We start from the raw sequence: 20,918 nt of genomic DNA on the forward strand, positions 1-20,918 counted from the left end.
GAACCGAAGAGGAGGAGTCACTCGATCCCGTGACTCGAAAAGACTTCTTCGAAGAAAAACAACTTGTAACACTCCGAGCCCAACACTAGATGTCAGAATCCATATGCATTTCATGTGTATCTGCTGCTACACATGCCATCGAAAATATATATATATATATATATATATATATATATATATATATATATATATATATATGGAAAATGTCACTTACCCAGTGTACATCTGTTCGTGGCATTAGTCGCTGCAGATTCACATGCTGTGCACAGTCCGCCATCTGGTGTTGGGCTCGGAGTGTTACAAGTTGTTTTTCTTCGAAGAAGTCTTTTCGAGTCACGAGACCGAGGGACTCCTCCCATTTCGAGTCCATTGCGCATGGGCGTCGACTCCATCTTAGATTGTTTTCCCTGCAGAGGGTGAGGTAGGAGTTGTGTATGCTAGCAATAGTGCCCATGCAATGGAGTGAATGCGTATGTACATAATAAAGTTTTAAGTAATATATTTACAAATGTACAAATGTTTAAGATCTACTTCTAAACGGCTACAGGCTCCCGGGGAAGCGGGTGGGCGCATGTGAATCTGCATCGACTAATGCCATGAACAGATGTACACTGGGTAAGTGACATTTTCCGTTCGATGGCATGTGTAGCTGCAGATACACATGCTGTGCATAGACTAGTAAGCAGTTATCTCCCCAAAAGCGGTGGTTCAGCCTGTAGGAGTTGAAGTTGTTTGAAATAATGTTCTTAACACAGCTTGACCTACTGTTGCTTGTTGTGCAGTTAGCACATCTACACAGTAGTGCTTGGTAAATGTATGAGGCGTAGACCATGTTGCTGCCTTACATATTTCGTTCATTGGAATATTTCCTAGAAAGGCCATGGTAGCACCTTTCTTTCTGGTTGAGTGCGCCTTTGGTGTAATAGGCAGTTCTCTTTAAACTTTAAGATAGCAGGTTTGAATGCACTTAACTATCCATCTAGCAATGCCTTGTTTTGAAATTGGATTTCCTGTATGAGGTTTTTGAAAGGCGACAAATAATTGTTTTGTCTTTCGAATTAGTTTTGTTCTGTCAATGTAGTACATTAGTGCTCTTTTGATGTCTAATGTATGTAGTGCTCTTTCGGCTACCGAATCTGGTTGTGGGAAGAACACTGGTAATTCTACCGGTTGATTTAGGTGGAACGGTGAGATTACTTTTGGTAACAATTTAGGATTGGTCCGTAGAACAACTTTATTTTTGTGTATTTGAATAAATGGTTCTTGAATGGTAAATGCCTGAATCTCACTCACTCTTCTTAGAGATGTGATGGCAATTAAAAATGCAACTTTCCACGTTAAGTATTGCATTTCACAAGAGTGCATGGGCTCAAAAGGTGGACCCATGAGTCGTGTTAGGACAATGTTGAGGTTCCATGAAGGAACTGGTGGTGTTCTTGGTGGTATAATTCTCTTTAGGCCTTCCATAAACGCTTTTATGACTGGTATCCTAAACAATGAAATTGAGTGCGTAATTTGTAGGTAAGCAGAAATTGCCGTAAGATGTATTTTAATGGAAGAGAAAGCTAGGTTAGATTTTTGCAAATGTAGTAAGTATCCTACTATTTCTTTTGCAGATGCGTGTAAAGGTTGGATTTGATTATTATGGCAGTAATAAATCTTTTCCACTTATTTGCATAACAGTGTCTAGTGGTAGGTTTTCTAGCTTGTTTTATGACCTCCATACATTCCTGTGTGAGGTCTAAGTGCCCGAATTCTAGGATTTCAGGAGCCAAATTGCTAGATTCAACGATGCTGGATTTGGATGTCGGATCTGTTGTTTTTGTTGTGTTAACAGATCTGGTCTGTTGGGTAGTTTGACATGAGGTACTACTGAAAGGTCTAGTAGTGTTGTGTACCAAGGTTGCCTTGCCCATGTTGGTGCTATTAGTATGAGTTTGAGTTTGTTTTGACTCAACTTGTTTACTAGATATGGAAGGAGAGGGAGAGGGGGAAAAGCGTACGCAAATATCCCTGACCAGTTCATCCATAGAGCATTGCCTTGGGATTGATCTTGTGGGTACCTGGATGCGAAGTTTTGGCATTTTGAGTTTTCTTTTGTTGCAAATAGATCTATTTGAGGTGTTCCCCAAATTTGAAAGTAATTGTTTAGTATTTGGGGGTGAATTTCCCATTCGTGGGTTTGTTGGTGATCTCGAGAGAGATTGTCTGCCAACTGGTTCTGAATCCCTGGAATAAATTGTGCTATTAGGCGAATGTGGTTGTGAATCGCCCAATGCCATATTTTTTGTGTTAGGAGGCACAACTGTGTCGAGTGTGTCCCTCCTTGTTTGTTTAGATAATACATTGTTGTCATGTTGTCTGTTTTGACAAGAATGCATTTTTGGGTTACTATGGGTTGAAATGCTTTCAGCGCTAGAAATACTGCCAACAGTTCTAAGTGATTGATGTGAAACTGTCTCTGATGTATGTCCCATTGTCCTTGGATGCTGTGTTGATTGAGGTGTGCTCCCCACCCGGTCATGGAAGCATCCGTCGTTATGACGTATTGTGGCACTGGGTCTTGGAAAGGCCGCCCCCTGTTTAAATTTGTACTGTTCCACCATAGAAGCGAGATGTATGTTTGGCGGTCTATCAACACCAGATCTAGAAGTTGACCCTGTGCTTGTGACCATTGTGATGCTAGGCACTGTTTTAAGGGCCGCATGTGCAATCTTGCGTTTGGGACAATGGCTATGCATGAAGACATCATGCCTAGGAGTTTCATTACCATTTTGACTTGTATCTTTTGTGTTGGATACATGGCCTGTATTACTTTGTGAAATGTTTGAACCCTTTGTGGACTTGGAGTGGCAATCCCTTTTGCTGTGTTGATTGTCGCTCCTAAGTATTGCTGTGTTTGACACGGCAAAAGGTGTGACTTTGCGTAGTTGATCGAGAAACCTAGCCTGTGAAGGGTCTGTATGACGTAGTTTGTGTGCTGTGAACATTGTCTTAGCGTGTTGGTTTTGATTAACCAGTCATCTAAGTACGGGAACACATGTATTTGCTGCCTTCTGATATGTGCAGCTACTACTGCCAGGCATTTTGTAAAAACTCTCGACGCAGTTGTTATTCCAAATGGCAACACTTTGAATTGGTAATGTATTCCTTGGAATACGAACCTTAGGTATTTCCTGTGTGAAGGATGTATTTGTATATGGAAATACGCATCTTTTAGATCTAATGTTGTCATGTAGTCTTGCTGTTTGAGCAGTGGGATTACATCTTGTAACGTGACCATGTGAAAGTGGTCTGATTTGATGTAGGTATTTAGTGTTCTGAGATCTAGTATTGGTCTCAGAGTTGTGTCCTTTTTGGGTATTAGAAAGTACAGTGAGTAAACTCCTGTGTTTTTCTGTTGAATTGGAACTAATTCTATTGCGTCCTTTTGTAGCAATGCTTGAACTTCTAGTCCTAGAAGATCTATATGTTGTTTTGACATATTGTGTGTTTTCGGTGGGACGTTTGGAGGGAATTGGCGAAATTCTATGCAATAACCATGCTGGATAATTGCTAAGACCCAAGTGTCTGTTGTTATTTCCTCCCAAAGTTTGTAAAATTGGCTAAGTCTTCCCCCCCACAGGTGTTATGTGATGGGGGTGTGTGACTTGTGAGTCACTGCTTAGTTTGAGGTGTTTTGGGGCCTTGGAATTTTCCTCTATTTCTTGGGAATTGGCCCCCTCTGAATTGCCCCCGAAAAGCTCCCCTTTGATATTGACCCTGGTAGGTAGGCCTTGTTTGTGAGGTTGTGGTTTCTGTGGGTTGACCTCGAAACCCTCCCCTAAAAGGTGTTTTCCGAAATGTGCCTCTGCTCTGCGGGGAGTAGAGTGCGCCCATGGCTTTGGCCGTATTGGTGTCCTTTTTGAGTTTTTCGATGGCAGTGTCTACCTCCGGCCCAAACAATTGCTGTTCATTAAACGGCATATTGAGCACAGCCTGCTGGATTTCCGGTTTGAACCCAGAAGTGCGCAGCCATGCGTGCCTTCGTATTGTGACTGCAGTGTTTATTGTCCTTGCAGCTGTATCTGCTGCATCCATGAAAGACCGTATCTGATTATTTGAGATACTTTGTCCCTCTTCCACCACCTGTTGCGCTCTTTTTTTGGAACTCCTTGGGTAAGTGTTCGATGAAATGTTGCATTTCATCCCAATGAGCCCTGTCGTATCTTGCCAAAAGTGCTTGTGAATTGGCAATACGCCACTGATTTGCTGCTTGTGCTGCAACTCTTTTTCCTGCAGCATCAAATTTGCGGCTCTCCTTGTCTGGAGGTGGTGCGTCGCCTGAGGTATGAGAGTTGGCGCTCTTACGAGCTGCCCCCACAACTACTGAGTCTGGTGTTAGTTGTGTTGTAATATATATTGGATCTGTGGGCAGTGGCTTATATTTTTTCTCCACCCTCGGAGTTATGGCTCTGCCTTTAACCGGATCCTGAAAAAATTGTTTTGAAGGTCTTAGCATTCCTGGGAGCATGGGAAGGCATTGATACTGGCTATGGGTGGAGGATAGGGTGTTAAAGAGAAAGTCATCCTCAATTGGTTCCGAATGTAAGGAGACATTGTGAAACTCGGCTGCCCTTCGACCACCTGTGTATAGGATGTACTGTCCTCAGGTGGTGACGGTTTTGTAGGATAAGAGTCTGGGCTATTGTCAGACACTGGAGCATCGTAGAGGTCCCATGCATCGGGATCATCCTGACTCATTGCGGTATGAGCTGGTGAATGCATCAGTGGTGGAGTTGTTGCTGGTGATGCATGTATTGATGGTGGTGGAGACGGTGGTGGGGTTGTTTTCCTTGCCACCTTTGCCTGTGGTTGCTTGTCCTTTTGTTGAAAGGCAAGTTTCCTCTTTATTTTGATTGGGGGAAGAGTGGTTATCTTCCCTGTGTCCTCATGAATATGAAGCCTTCTTTGTGTGTAGTCAGGCTCTACAGCTTGAAGCTCCTCTCCAAATCTATGTAATTGGGAGGTTAATCCTTGTTCCTCTGTATAGGAACTACTTTTCGGCTCTGAGGCTGGCTGTTTCGGAACCGAAACCTTTTCGGAAGTCTTTTTAGGCTCCGAAGAAACCTTCTTTCTTTTCAGCGTGGTGTCTCGGTGCCGAAATTCTTCGGTGCCGCTGTCTCTGTGCCGAAGTTTCTCGGAGCCGCTGTCTCGGCTCCGAGGTTGCTGTGTGCCGGTATCTCGACCGGAGTCGGATGACTTCGACACCAGCATGCCCTTTTTCGGTGCCTTGGATGGGTCACCTAGTTTTCGGGTTAAGCCATGGCCTGTTGGCGGTGGCGTCCCCTGGGCTTTTGTAGACCTCTCGTGAGTTTTGATTTTCGACGTCTTACTCACGGTTTAGTGTGTTTCTTCGGCGTCGAGTTCTTCCAAATCCGACTCGCGGGTGGAGAAAGCTTCTTCTTCCTCCTCGAAGCGTTCTTGACCTGTCGGCGTGGACGCCATTTGCAGTCTCCTGGCTCTTCGGTCTCTCAGCGTCTTCCTCGACCAAAACGCTCGACAGGCTTCACAAGTATCCTCCTTGTGCTCGGGGGACAAGCACAGGTTACACACCAGATGGTGAGCCGTATACGGATACTTGTGATGGCATTTTGGGCAGAAGCGGAATGGGGTCCGTTCCATTGAAGTCGCACGTGGCCGCGCCGACCAGGCCCCGACGGGGGATCGAAAAAAACCCGAAGGGCCACCGGAGCTCTTCAGAATTCGGAGTGGATTTGTGCTAACTAACCCGATACCGAACGCAAACAATACCGACGATTTTTTTCCGAGATTCTAACTAACTTTCCGTCCCGAAACACGGAGCGAAAAGGAACACGTCCGAACCCGATGGCGGAAAAAAAACAATCTAAGATGGAGTCGACGCCAATGCGCAATGCACTCGAAATGGGAGGAGTCCCTCGGTCTCGTGACTCGAAAAGACTTCTTAGAAGAAAAACAACTTGTAACACTCCGAGCCCAACACCAGATGGCGGACTGTGCACAGCATGTGTATCTGCAGCTACACATGCCATCGAACATATATATATATATATATATATATATGGAAAATGTCACTTACCCAGTGTACATCTGTTTGTGGCATGTAGTGCTGCAGATTCACCTGCTATGCATTATTCTGCCATCTAGTGTTGGGCTCGGAGTGTTACAAGTTGTTTTTCTTCAAAGAAGTCTTTTCGGAGTGACGGGATCGAGTGATTCCTCCTCTCGGTCATACTACGCTTGGGCATCGACTCCGTTGTTAAGACTGTTTTCCCACAAAAGGGTGTAGGAAGGAGTGATAGAGTGTAGTAATATAAATGTTGTATAGAAATAGTAAGAAAAAATAGATGTCCATGCAAATGTAAATGTATAGGCATATGTACAAATGATAAAAACTGCAACGACTACAGGCTTCCAGAGAGGAGGGAGGGTGTATGTGAATCTGCAGAACTACATGCCACAAACAGATGTACACTGGGTAAGTGACATTTTCAGTTTGAGGGCATGTGTAGCTGCAGATACAAATGCTATGCATAAACTAGAAAGCAGTTACTCTCCCCCAAAAAATGCGGTAGCTGGCCTGTAGGAGTCGGAGTTGTTTGAAATAATGTTCTTAAGACAGCTTGACCTACATTGACTTCTTGCTTTGAAAATACATCTACACAATAATGCTTTGTAAATGTATGTGGTGTAGACCATGTGGCAGCTTTACATATGTCTGCCATTGGTATGTTTCCTAAAAATGCCAAAGATTCACCTTTTATCCTAGTGGAATGTGCTTTAGGTGTGATTAAAAGTTGTCTTTTTGCCTTAATGTAACATGTTTGTATACATTTAACAATCCATCTAGCTAATCCTTGTTCAGAAATGGATTCCCTTTATGTGATTGTTGAAAAGCAACGAAAAGCTGCTTTATTTTTCTGAATTCTTTTGTTCTATCCACATAGTACATAAGAGCTCTTTTAAGGTCAAGAGTGTGAAGGGCTCTTTCTGCAATTGAATCTGGCTGTGGGAAGAAGACTGGCAAATCCAATGTTTGGTTTATGTGAAAAGGTGATACCACCTTTGGAAGAAATTTTGGATTGGTTCTAAGTACAACTTTATGTTTGTGTACTTTGAAAAAAGGTTCTTCAAGAGTGAATGCTTGTATTTCACTAACTCTTCGTAATGAAGTAATAGCTACTAGGAAAGCAACTTTACAGGTTAAGAATTTAATCGCACATGAATGCATGGGTTCAAAAGGTGGGCCCATTAATCTGGTGAGTACACTATTGAGATTCCAAGCAGGAACATTTTCAGATTGACAGTAATAAACAAATCTTGTCCATTTGTTAGCATACCATTGCCTAGTTGTAGGCTTGCGTGCTTGTTTGAGAACTTCCATGCATTCTAAAGGAAGTTTTAAGTATCCAAATTCTATGACTTGAGGAGCCAAATCGCTAAGTTGAGAGCACTGGGATTTGGATGTCTGATTTGTCCTTTGTTAACACATCCGGTCTGTTTGGAAGTTTGCAGTGTGGTACTACTGACAGGTCTAGGAGTGTTGTGTACCAATGTTGTCGTGCCCATGTTGGGGCTATGAGTATCATGGTGAGAGAAGTCTGACGCAGTTTGGTGACCAGAAATGGAAGTAGAGGGAGAGGGGGGGGAAGCGTAAGCAAATATCCCTGACCAGTTGATCCATAGAGCATTGCCCTTGGATAGAGGGTGTGGGTGTCTGGATGCGAAATCTTGGCATTTTGCGTTTTCGCTTGTTGCAAATAGGCCTATTTCTGGTGTCCCTCACTTTTGAAAGTACTGATGAAGTACTTGAGAGTGAATTTCCCATTCGTGTATCTGTTGGTGTGTTCTGCTTAGGAGATCTGCTAACTGACAGTGGATTCCTGGGATGTATTCTGCTAGTAGATGAATTTGATTGTGAATTGCCCATTTCCATATTGTTTGGGCTAGAAAGTACAGTTGAGATGAATGTATCCCCCCCTTCTTTCTTTAGGTAATACATGGTTGTCATATTGTCTGTTTTTATCAAGGCAGTCTTGTGTTTGAGAAGCGGCTGAAACGCTTTTACGTCAAGGAATACAGCTAATAATTCTAAATGGTTTATGTGATAATTTAGCAGTTGTGAATTCCATTCCCCTCGAACGGAAAGGTTGTTGAGATGAGCTCCCCAATCTGTCATTGATGCATCCGTTGTTATTGTGGTCTGAGGCACAAGGTCTTGAAATGACTGCCCCTTCATTAAATTGCTGAGATTCCACCACTGAAGGGACTTGTGCATTTGGCGGTCTAACAACACTAGATCTTGCAACTGACCCTGAGCTTGAGACCATTGTTGTGAGAGGCACTGTTGTAGTGTTTAGTCTTGCATGTGGTACTATTGCTATGCAGGATGCCATCATTCCTAATAGTTTCATGATAAATCTTACAGTATATTGTTGATTTGGCTGCATTTGAGATATGAGATTTTGAAAAGCTTGTACCCTTGTACCTTTGTGTATTTGGATAAGCTAAGGCTTTTTGTGTATTGAGAATAGCACCTAGGTAAGGTTGCACCTGTGCTGGTTGAAGATGGGATTTTTGGTAGTTGAGAGTGAACCCTAGTGTATGTAGGGTCTCTATTGTATATAGAGTGTGTTTTCGACATTGTATAATATTGCTTGATTTTATTAGCCAATCATCTAGACATGGAAAGACATGTATGTGCTGCCTTCTTAGGTAGGCTGCTGCTACCACTAGACATTTTGTGAATATCCTAGAGCTATCACAAACCTTAGGTATTTTCTATGAGCTGGATGGATGGGTATATGGAAATACGAATCTTTGAGGTCTAACGCAGTCATGTAATCTTGTTTTTGTAATAGTGGGATGACGTCCTGCAGAGTTACCATGTGAAAGTGTTCTGACAGAATATATACATATAGTAATCTGAGGTCTAGGATGGGCCTGAGAGTGCCATCCTTTTTGGGAATGAGGAGGTATAGTGAGTATACTCCTGTTCCTTGTTGAGAATGTGGGACCAATTCTAATGCCTGTTTTAGTAGTAGCGATTGTACTTCTTGCTAATCGAACATTGTGTTCTGGGGACAGCTTGTGGTAATGTGCAGGAATGTTTATAGAGGTAGAAATCAATTCTAGGCAATAACCATTGCGGATAATTGATAACACCCATTGGTCTGTGGTGATATTTTGCCAATGGGAGTGGAATTGCTGCACTCTGCCGCCCACAAGAGATTTGTGGGGTTGAGGGATGGTAAATAAGACACTGTTTAGATGGGGTAGTGGCTTGTTTTGAAGTTTGGAACTTGCCTCTGGTTACAAAGTATTGGCCTCTATAAGACCCTCTAAAACCTCCTCTCTGGTACTGCTGTTGCCCTTGTTTTGCCTGGGAGGTAGAAGCCTCTGTGGACTACGGCTTAAATCCTCCTTTGAATTGTTGTCTGCGAAAGGAGCCTCTATAGGGTGTTGTGTATAAGGCTCCCATTGCTTTGGCAGTGTATGAGTCTTTTCTCAGTTTTTCTATGGCCTTTTCCACTTTGGGGCCAAACACGTGCTTTTTTATTAAAAGGCATATTCAGCACTGCCTGCTGAATTTCTGGTTTAAAACCAGAGGAACGTAGCCATGTGTGCCTGCGTATAGTGATGGCAGTACTCACGCTTCTAGCTGCTGTATCTGCAGCATCAAGGGCAGACTTATTTGACTGTTGCTTATGGCCGGACCCTCTTCCACAATCTGTTGTGCCCCTTTTTGGTGTTCCATTGGGAGGTGTTGTAGGAGTTCCTGCATTTCATCCCAGTGGGCTCTATCGTACCTTGCTAGCAAGGCTTGCGAGTTTGCAATTCGCCATTGGTTGGCAGCTTTTGCCGCTACCTTCTTGCCAGCAGCATCAAAGTTTCTATTCTCCTTGTCGGGGGAGGAGCATCCCCTGACGACTGGCTATTAGCCCTCTTTCTAGCCGCACTTACTACCACAGAGTCTGGAGGAACTTGGTGGGTAATATAATCAGGGTCTGTAGGAGCAGGTTTATATTTTTTATCACTGTGTGGTGTTATTACTCGAGCTTTGACTGGCTCACGGAATATTTGATCTGCATGTTTATTCATGCCAGGTAGCATTGGAAGGCATTGATATTTTGAGTGTGTGGAGGATAGTGTGTTAAAGAGGAAATCCTCTTCTAGGGGCTCGGTGTGCATAAGCACCCCATGGTACTCTGCTGCCCTGGAAATAACCTGCGTGTATGCAGTAGAGTCCTCTGGTGGAGAAGGCTTAGAAAGGTATAAGTCCGGGTCATTGTCAGGGATAGGATCTGGATCTTAGAGATCCCAAGGATCAACTGTATCACCATGTGAATATTGTGAATGAGTTGGTTAAGGCAAAGGTGGTTGGCTAGTGGGTGGTGGCGAAAAAGAAAGTTGTGGTGAATGAGGGGGAGAAGTATGGGTAGGTAATAGCTTCTCCGGTTTATACATTTTTGCTGGTGGTGGAGCAGTGTCTAATTGTTCTCGAAAGGCCAACTTTCTCTTGGTTTGTAAAGGAGGTGCAGTAATTATTCTGCCAGTCTCTTTATGGATGTGAATCCTTGATTGTCTTTCATCCATAATCTCAAGAATAGGTTGGACCTCAGTGTCCTCAAACATGATAAGAAGGTCTATAAGACTTTTCATCCAATGATTTTGAGCTCTGTTTAAGATTGCTTTAAAGTCCTTACTCTTCTGAATAAGATTATTTTTTTGGCTCCGAAGCAGGGCGTCGAGGCTTCGACTCAGAGAAGTGAATATGCTTGCTCGAGTCTGAGGTGAAACTCTTGATGGATTTACTCAACTAAGATACCAACGGAGTAGTGGCCTTTTTCGACGCCGAACCCGAAGGTCGTCGACGACAGTCTTTTTTCGGGTCGAACCATGGCTCTCTGGCACTGGTGTACCCAAGGCCTTTGAGGATTTTTTAAGTGGGCGTAGAAGCAGATGTACTCACGTGCTGACCAGCAGTGTTCGGCCTAACTTCTTACGATTCTTCCTCAGAGTCAGTGTCCCTGATAGAAACCGCTATTGGTGCCTGTTCCTCCTCCATGGTGTTGAGATGTTCCGTAATCTTCAACGCCATTTCCAATCTTCTGGCTCTCCGATCACGCAGGGTCTTCTTGGATCAAAACGATCGACAGGCCTAGCAATCTTCTTTGTGATCAGGAGAAAGACACAGATTACATACGAGGTGTTGGTCTGTGTAGGGAAGCTTTGCGTGGCATCGGGGACAAAATCAAAATGGAGTCCAATCCATCAGGCTTCGACGCAGTAGGCCCGAGTCGGGAGCATGCACCCAGAAGGGCAAAATTTAGTTTCTGACAGTACTATCGGTTTGAGGCTAGGTGGAAACGCAATCGAAACAATGCCAACGAATAAGGGAGTTCTCTAAAGTTTCCGATTCGAAATCTCAGAGCGAGAGGAAACACGTCTTCATCCGACAGCGGAAAGAAAACAACAGAGTTGATTCCCATGCGCAGTATGACTGAGAGGAAGAGTCACTTGATCCCGTGACTCCGAAAAGACTTCTTCGAAGAAAAACAACTTGTAACACTCCAAGCCCAACACTAGATGGCAGAATAATGCATAGCATGTGTATCTGCAGCTACATATGCCATTGAACATACACACACAGACACTCACTACTTACCTTCGGTAATGCCTTTTCTAGTATAGAGACTATCTAACCGTAGCTACCCCATCTCTTAAAATGGCTGGTTTGCAAGCTGTGTAAGCGACTGCCACTGACAGATGATCGTGACAGACACCCATGATGTATGCCTTTGCAGTCTCAGCACCTCATACAACTTGAAGTCATCTCCTTGCTGCGCAATGATAACTGACAAAATCATCAGTGACCGCAAAGGCAACTTAGCCATCCCCAAACTCTGCATAAAGAAGTGGTTCAGTTGCATGGCATGAACGAGTTCTTGTGCAAGAACTCTTGCATGAATGTTCCAAATTGATGTTGTGGAGCTCAGGTTAGTGGAAGAGATCCCATAAGAAGTCAAAGCATGGATCTCAGACTTCCCTCATAACATATGCTGTATTAGAGTCAGCCTTGATGGAGCAAGGCACCCCACTGAAATATTTCCAAAAAAGTGAATTGTCACAGAAAGACATATCTATAACACTGGCCTGTACTTCTAGTCAGACATGTGCCTGGCTGTGAAGACCTTCCCTTGGGCGCATATGATGGAAAGACATGTCCACTACACCCCAGCATGCATGGAAGCCAATGTGCCCACCTCTGAGATTTTCCTAGTTGTCTCCTGCCTAATGTCTGGCAGGAACAGGAACAGCTCTACCATTTTTCTCATTTCTACCCATCCTACCTGCTGGAAAGCAGTGCTGTGTGCTGCTCAGATGGCGCAGTACAACATCATCTTCCTGTCCCTAACATCCAGTTTACTGCTGTCCTTCTCCAAAGACAGTCAGCAAACGGACTGAGTTCAAGGATCAGGTATGCATGAGTTATGCTGCAACTTTATGTATGGCATACATTTTAGGAATCATAGGTAATAGTTGTGATCTTGGTGTACGGCTAGATTTAAACAGAGATTGCTTCTCATCAATGCTACAGGACAAAGACTGGATAGTGCTTTTTCCACAGCCCTTGACAATTAAGTGACAAACACAAAACATCAAAAAATTGCACACGCTATTCAACTCTTCCTCTGTCAATCCCAGAAAAGAAAAGTTGATGTTAACAAAACCACCACTGAGGTATGGTTTTCATTCTTTTCCAATTCTAGTCTTCCTCTTGGGACAGCAATTGTCAATACAAGGCAATTATATCTCAGCTGATCTAGTGCAGTAGTGTCCAGCTGACAGGATCAATACTTTAACTGTCCTTCTGGTAATTTCTGAGGAGAGACCCTTATACAAGGGTGTTCTCTTTTCAGGTATCTCTACTTTGAAGACTCTTTAGAAGGTCTCCCTTTCCTAGACATCTTCTGCCTGTGACTTGATCTGCCATGTGATGGTGTTCAGGAGGAAGCAGGTGATATGGGAAAACAATGAAACCTCGAGGCAGTTGAAGCCTTTCCAGGGTACCAGGGTCAGCATCCAGGTGCTGTGCAATGGATTGTCCTCTGTATTGGTTGGAGAGCCTTAGCTGAGGGCTCCGTAGTGTTTATAGATGGAGAAAGTTAGCACATTTTCTTCCAGAATCTAGTGTTTGGCATGGGAGTTGTGTCATTTGATGTAAGTGATGGTGGTATCCTGTATGTCCTGAACATCGAGTAAGATTTCTATGGAGAGCAGTAATTTGACTATGAAAAGGACTCTTCCCTACTGAGTGCCTCAACACTGACCTGGGGTGAAAGTAACAATATGATTAGGCTAGGGCCCCTGAGGTAGTTTAAATATGGCCACACCAAGGGAGGACTAGGCATATTCATGCTTCCGCGACTTGATGGTGGAGGTGTTCCAGAAGACATTTTTCCTACCTGTCCCACCACCTTATCTTACCTCCACAATGTCACTGATTTGCCTCCTTCAAATCACATATGCTCCCAGTCTCATTTCATATCCATAAATGCTCCATCATAGCCCTGTGTGATCTTCAACCTTTACTTGAAGATTACATCTTTAGCCCCTGTCAACATCTTCCTTCACCAACAAGATGACACTCAACTTTACCTCATAGTGTACTTAGTAAGCAGCATTTCCAAAGCCTAAATATCTGCAAAGTACCCAATTTTGAATGTCCTTCAGCCATTTCAAATTCATATTTGTTAATTGTTGAAAACAATGCACAAATTGAATCCTGGCGAACATTACTATATCTTGGTGGCGTTTCTCCTTTTTTCATATAACGGAAAATTGCCTGGCTTCCACACTGACCCTCATTTGATTGTCAAAGTGAATATTTAAAAACAAAAAAACAAAAACAAAAAACACACACACACACACACACCTTGGGTCCTAATTATTAGCCTTCTCAGCAAAATTATCCCAAGTGTTTCTACCAATGCTTTCAAAACAGTGGTACAAGACCATGTCCTCTGCCATAATCAAGGTTGTGCCCTTCCAAACTACCTAGATGACACCACTCTCCTCCTTCTTATGGCTCATCTTATTGCCAGGGAAAGCAAATTTGATGATTCATTACTTTCCTCTCCAGGCTGTATCCAATTAAAATCTCTCTGCATCATTCATAAAAGCTCCAAGAAGCTGAAAACTTCTCTGACTGACTGTGCCTATGCAATGAGCAACATCAACTAAATTATCCTTGAAGTTTCTAAATGAAAAACCTCAGAAAGAAGCATTCATCTCCTTCACCCTTTTTCCCTAGAACAACCTCCACACCTTCCTCAGAATGGCACCGCAATTCACCGCAATTCAGTACTTTCAAATCCCAATTTATATCTCTCCTTGCACAGAACACCTCCTCCCTGCCAAAGCTCTGTCCTCTCCCCACTCTTCTTACTTGTTACTGCATAATTCAGGGATGTGGAATTTATTAAAATATCTACTTGTCCAGTGGACAGGTTGCTTCTCAAATCTACTTGTCCTGTAAAAAGATCTACTTGTCCCTTTGGTGCCATGTAGTGTGGCGACAAATTATGCCAGCAATCTCATTATGTAAGTGCTCTGATAATAGCCTCTCTGATTCTGCCAGGGCTACTACCATAGTAGGGCTTGAATACTTGCAGTTTCAATCCCTACTGTAGCAATTTCCTTATTTTGCCACCTTTCTGCAGATCTGCATACTGGGGCTGGAGGAAGCAGTAAGCAATAGTTCTAGGGTGGAATGCCTTTGAGTCTGCAAACCTACTAACCTGCATGTTTTAAAGATTTTTACCAGCTTCTCTCTAATATTTTCCTACAATAAGAAAGGTTGGACATTTACTCCTGACAATGGCAGAATTAGAACTTCTTCCAGGGTTGGGAAGAAAGTGGCTGGAGGGAAAATGAACTTGCAAATGCTCAATAGATTTTTACATGAGCAAATCTACACATCGTATTTACCCATGCAAAAATACAGTTCACAAATATTTTATAGGGTACGACATATACCATGGGTGCACTTTTGTGACTTTCTTTAAGAATTTGGGGCCATATGTAGGTAGGTTCAGATTTGCGACCTGCAAATTGCGAGTCGCAAATCCGAATGTAGGATGGTGTCCCTGACACCATCTGTGATTCGCAAGGGCTTCGCAAATGCCCACCTCATGAATAATCATGAGGTGGGTCGCAATTTGCGACCCCCTCGCGAATGGCGGCCCACACAGGGGTGGTGGCCTGCTGGAGACAGCAGACCACCATGTCCGTGACTGCTTTTCAATAAAGCAGTTTTTTTTTGTAATGCAGCCCGTTTTCCTTAAAGGAAAACGAGATGCATAACAAAAATGAAAAATGAAACGTTTTCGTTTAAATTTTTCAGAGCAGGCAGTGGTCCACAGAACCACTGCCTGCTCTGAAAAAATGTTTACAGTGACATTCACAATGGGGAAGGGGTCCCATGGGGATCCCTTCCCTTTTGCGAAAGTGTTAGCACCCATTTGAAATGGGTGCAAACTGCGATTGGTTTGCGCCCGCGTGCGCGGTCACAAAACAATCCTACATTGCACTGCGAGTCGCAATTAGGAAGGGAACACCCCTTACTGATTGCGAGTCGCAAACCTGTTTTGCGATTCGGTAACCAGGTTACCGATCGCAAAACTGGGTTTGTGCATCGCAGTGTGCTTTTTGCATGTCGCAAAACAGCGAAAGTCGCTGTTTGCAACATGCAAAAAAGCTACCTACATGTGGGTCTTGGTCCCTAATTAGGTCTGGTGTTAACAAAGACATTTTGTTTTTATTAAACTTCTATTTCTCTCTCTTTCGGCCGGTTTTACTGTGAGTGATCGCATTCTGCTCTTCCACAAGGAGCATATTGCCACACAAATTAGTTTTGTTCAGTGTCAGGAACTACAGTGGCAATCAGTGACGTAACTAAACTGGAGGGTGCCCCTTTGTAAAGAACATGGAGGAGCCCCCCTCTCCAGACTCACTCAGGGCAGGTGCTGTGCTGAAGGGGCCCCCTGGAGGGTGGCTGCGGGGCCTTTGTTATGCCGCTGGTGTGCTTTTAGAGAGTTCAAAAACTTTTTTGGGGGGGTTTGCCAGTGTTTGTTACAATGTTGAGGGCCTGGTAGCTCCCACAACAATAAAGTGTTACAAAAGCCATGTCAAAACAAGACACGCATTGATGAAACTAAACGACTTATAAAAATATGTCAGATCAGTTGGCTTTGTCAGTGTTTGTTTATTTTCATGCTTCCCATAATCGTGTTGAAAATGGTTACACTGATTTCCCATTCGAAATATTTTTGGGAAATACTAGCATGCATCAACACATTTTACTAAATGACACTTCATTTGCATATAATCAGAGAGCATTCTGGGAGCATTATACTTAGCCTCATAGCCTAAACTTTTCAAACATGTGTGTACATGTTTTTGTTTTTTTTTGTACTGGAACCAACGTCAGTAGTGAGGTGTGACCTTAAAACATTTATTTACAGCACTCACCCTAATAATGAAGGCTTTCAAATAATGAACCATAAATACAAGTTCGAACAGCATTATCTTTTGGAAACACATTACCTCAACTGCAGAGAGTTCCACTCTCTGTAATCAGGCAGCCAAAGGGTTTGTGCTGCAGGGGGTTGGGCCTACTTGTCCCAAGGACAAAGTAAACATAAAAACTTGTTGCCCTTAAACCCAAACAAGATGTCCCGGGCGTCAGGATAGGAATTCCACATCCCTGATAATTTCTTTGTATTTACTATACTTTTTCCAGTCTCTTCAAACCAATAGTGACTTCGTAACTCAAATGAACAGCTTACAAAAAGCCCTATATTCTGTTGTATTTTAGAATGAAAACACAATCCCAATAAGATGTTTCCTCTTTATCTCTTCCTTCCCTCTTTTTACTAAGGTTTTTCATTCTTTCAAGTATTTGCTGATTTCTGGATTGTGCCAGCTCAAATTTGTCACTGTGCTATGGAAAGCACCTTGCAGTCCTTTCAGGCTGGATCTGCATTACAGAAATCAGTAAAACAAATACAAATAAAATATACCTATCAGAGAGAATCTCAAATAAAAACTAGTTAGCATTTTCACATGCCTCAGCAAAGCTCATCTAGCTGTAGAATATTCAAAATACATTTAGGTATGTTTCAGCGTAGAGGTTTGGAGAAGAGAGAATATCTCTGAATGCTTCAAACACTTCCAGTATTGTATTGTAAAGCTGCCTATGACTCAATGGACTAAAACAGTGGTAGTTAGTGTCTTAACACCTCCTTCACACCGCAGGTCAAAGTGGTGGCTAAGGGTAAAAGTCACCAAACAGCCATGTTAAGGAAAGTACCATATCAACTAACAACTGGTAATATCTTGGACCTTGATTTCGAATCATTTAAATATTGTATGAACAGGCCTTTACAACACAAAATTCAAACAAGAAGCTACAGACAATGCAAAATATGGCAGCATGTGTGTGACAGCATCTCAATAAAACAAAAGCAAATGGGAACTTGTACCAGGTCAGGCAAAGAAAACATTTCACGGCCAGAGCTTACTTCGGGAGGCTTTCACAATATCTGCAAGGACCAGTATCTTGCACTTCTCCCATCAAAACTTGGACTCCAGTCATAACTATCGGATTTGACAGTTTATGAGGAAGGAATATGGAGGAAAGACACTCACAATGTAACAACCTGTTGCAAAAAAAATGGGACTTATCCCATATTTTCAACCAAGCCATTAGCAGGTCTCAAAAAAATGCAACCTAAACCACGACAAGTCCTCGTTGGGAGTTGTGACAACAGATTACCACCACTCCTTAAGCCTTTCCTTTAAGGAACTGGGCCCTATCACACACCACCAACCACTCATCCCTAATGAACAGCCAGCTGGCCCTCATCAAATAAGCTTATCACAATATTGTGGGACACCACTGCATTACAATTTCCTGCAACACATCCCTTGGGCACCTGCCAATATGCTACATCATTGATTGGCTTACTGAGTGCATTGAAGTAACCATGGCACTGTTGTTGGGTTCTTATAACTTAACCTAAACAATATAGTCTTCTCAAAATAAGAAATATATTATGTGAAGTTAATACTGTTTCACAGTAACTTCTCATATCTCTAGCACCAGATGGAAAAGTTGAGGGCTTTTGCCCTGGATGAATGCATTCTGAAATAAAACTATATACACTATAGCATGCAGGGAATATTCCAGGTAGATTTAATCTATGGTGCCAAAGTATCAATTAAAATATGGTTCAGTTTCACTAGGTAGGTAGGTAGGTAGGTAGGTAGGTAGATAGATAGATAGATAGATAGATAGATAGATAGATAGATAGATAGATAGATAGATAGATAGATAGATAGATAGATAGATAGATAGATAGATAGATAGATAGATAGATAGATCTGGAAAACACTAAAATGAGAACTGCAATCCGTCTGCTAAATTCAATAGGAACAGCCAAACTGACAGGAAGGTGCTAACTAGAGCAACTCCTGCCATCAACTGAGGGACAATTAACAAACGTAACTACACCAATTGTGCGGTTGGTTTAACCTTGAGTCTATAGTATTCTGGCATGTATTATCGCAGAAATAGGAAATGTTTTTTAACTGAACAAAAAAACAACTTTAACTAATTATCTGACTCAACAAAGACAAATCTAAAAGCTTATTTAGCATGTAGGCATATAAATATTGAAAAACAAATCACAAATAATTTTTTAATTTGCCAAGCATGAACCAAGTCCTCACAGTGTGATGTTTAGCTATTTTCCCCCCACACCACTGCTGGCAAAAACAAGCGTAACCTTCACACTTTTTAGCTGAACCTAGAGCAAGGCTATGCTGCTTTGTTTTCTTCTGGTTTCCAATGTAAAACACTAAGTATTCACAGGGCTGCACCAAGGAGATTCTGTTCCATTTCATGACAGTGCCACCATGAGTTTTTTTGTGTATCGTAACCAATCATACTCAAACCCTGCACAACATTATATTCCTTTATCATAAACAATACACATATTGAATATTACCTATTTGGAAAACTTGAATGGGAGCACAATTTACAAGTTGTTAGTAAAATACTGACCGGCCTTTCAATCAAGTCGATACATGGCTGCAAGTCCAGACCAAAGTCTATGAAATTCCACTCAATACCCTCACGCTGGTATTCCTCCTGCTCCAGTACAAACATGGTGTGATTGAAGAGCTGCTGGAGCTTCTCATTGGTGTAATTTATGCACAGCTGTTCGAATGAGTTAAGCTAGAAAACAAGATCCACACATCATTTACAGTAGCTTTAGCTAGGACTTTGGACCACAGGAATTAACTTCATATAGAATATGAGCATTTTCATTATCAAATATTCATTGCTGCTTTTGAACATTGGGAAGGTATTAATTATCCTTTAACATGAGCATGATAATACAACGAGAAGGCTGTGTAAAGTAATTTCAAATTTTTAGGAAACCACAAACTGTTCTGAATACCTTTTTGAAAGAAAACATTCCACAAATAATCTCTGCTGGTAAAGAGGTTTCCTACAACACTTTTTAAAAATTGTTACAAAATTAGACATTCACTCAATTTTGTTTTTAAAACAAACGAAAAAAATATTTCATATATTTTTATGAAAAGCTTTAACAGGCACTGTACGGGAAATAATTTAAGGTTCAGAGCCCTGCCGCACCCACAACGCCCTGTTCCACACACAAACCGTCAGCTCTATATAACTATAGTTGGTACAACGTATGGCTTTCATAATCAAGGGGAGATTAAGTGGCACCGTGAGTAATGATGTGTTTTATAATGAAAACTACAAGTACTGGTAAGAAATATTTACTTCACCATTTGATTTTGATCATATGATGACATCTACAATAACATTCCAAGTGGAGGGGGTGGAGTTGCTACCGTCAACAAGTTTAAATGAGCTCTGCCCTGTATGTACCCCAATGGCCTGCTGGGAGGTGTTAGGAAACTGGCTTTTTGCAGGTTTCACCCCACACTTTACATCCACATTTTGACTCCACATTTTGACTACTAGGTACTGGTGTAATTACTCTGAAATGCCCTGAGCCCTGCTAAACAAGTCAGTGCATGTGCCCTGACCTATAGAAATGGTACATGGTTGGCTGGCTTATACCCAATTGTCACTGGTTAAATTACGTGTAAGTCCTAAATATAATGGTATCACGGGTACCCAGGGCCTGTAAGTTATAGTGCCCCCTGACAGACAGCAGCACTTGTGCCACCCTGAGTAGGATAAAAAGATTACTCATCTAGTAGACATCTGTTTCCGACATGTAATGCTGCAGATTCACATGCTTTGCATAAGTCTACCATCTAGTGATGGTATTGGAGTGTTACAATTTTTTTTCTTTGAAGAAGCTTTTTCGATTCACAAGATAGAGTGACTCATCCTCTCGGTGATAGTGTGCATGGGCATCAAGTCCTTTGTTAGATTGTTTTCCCGCAGGAGGGTGAAACAACAAGTGTATAAGTGTATGTGTATGTATATTCCAGGCTGTGTGAGGAGTCTCAGGGGTGAGATGTGGCAAGGTGAAACGGATCATTAGAACTACTGATAAAGGGACACACGCATATTTTGAAATTTGAGTAAGAGAGAGATGGAGGCTGGGAATGCACATGCCAAACAGTACAGCTAAGTGCCCAAAACCAAAATGTTCTTGGTGCTACAATCCACTGAGAGAAAATATGATTGGGACTTTGTAAAAACAATTAAGAAAAATCAAAGTGGTAGCATATCCAGCTTGGTGCATTATGGGAAATGAAGTATGTTTGTAATCATGAATGAATTGAAGGAAGAGTAAAAACGTATTTAAACACTTGTG

General features: G+C 42.3%; 1 protein-coding gene across 4 annotated transcripts in view; it reads right to left on the minus strand.

The window, feature by feature from the left end:
- MYH10 (myosin heavy chain 10) overlaps positions 1-20,918 on the minus strand; it is a 955,741-nt gene that overhangs the window by 544,880 nt on the left and 389,943 nt on the right. For all 4 annotated transcript variants that reach the window (XM_069200300.1, XM_069200299.1, XM_069200302.1 and 1 more), the window contains exon 15: positions 19,154-19,327. In XM_069200300.1, coding sequence (XP_069056401.1) covers positions 19,154-19,327 — 174 coding nt within the window. The remainder of the gene's footprint in view (positions 1-19,153; positions 19,328-20,918) is intronic.

This window comes from Pleurodeles waltl, chromosome 7, assembly GCF_031143425.1.
Source record: "Pleurodeles waltl isolate 20211129_DDA chromosome 7, aPleWal1.hap1.20221129, whole genome shotgun sequence".
In the NCBI taxonomy this organism is placed as follows: Eukaryota; Metazoa; Chordata; class Amphibia; order Caudata; family Salamandridae; genus Pleurodeles; species Pleurodeles waltl.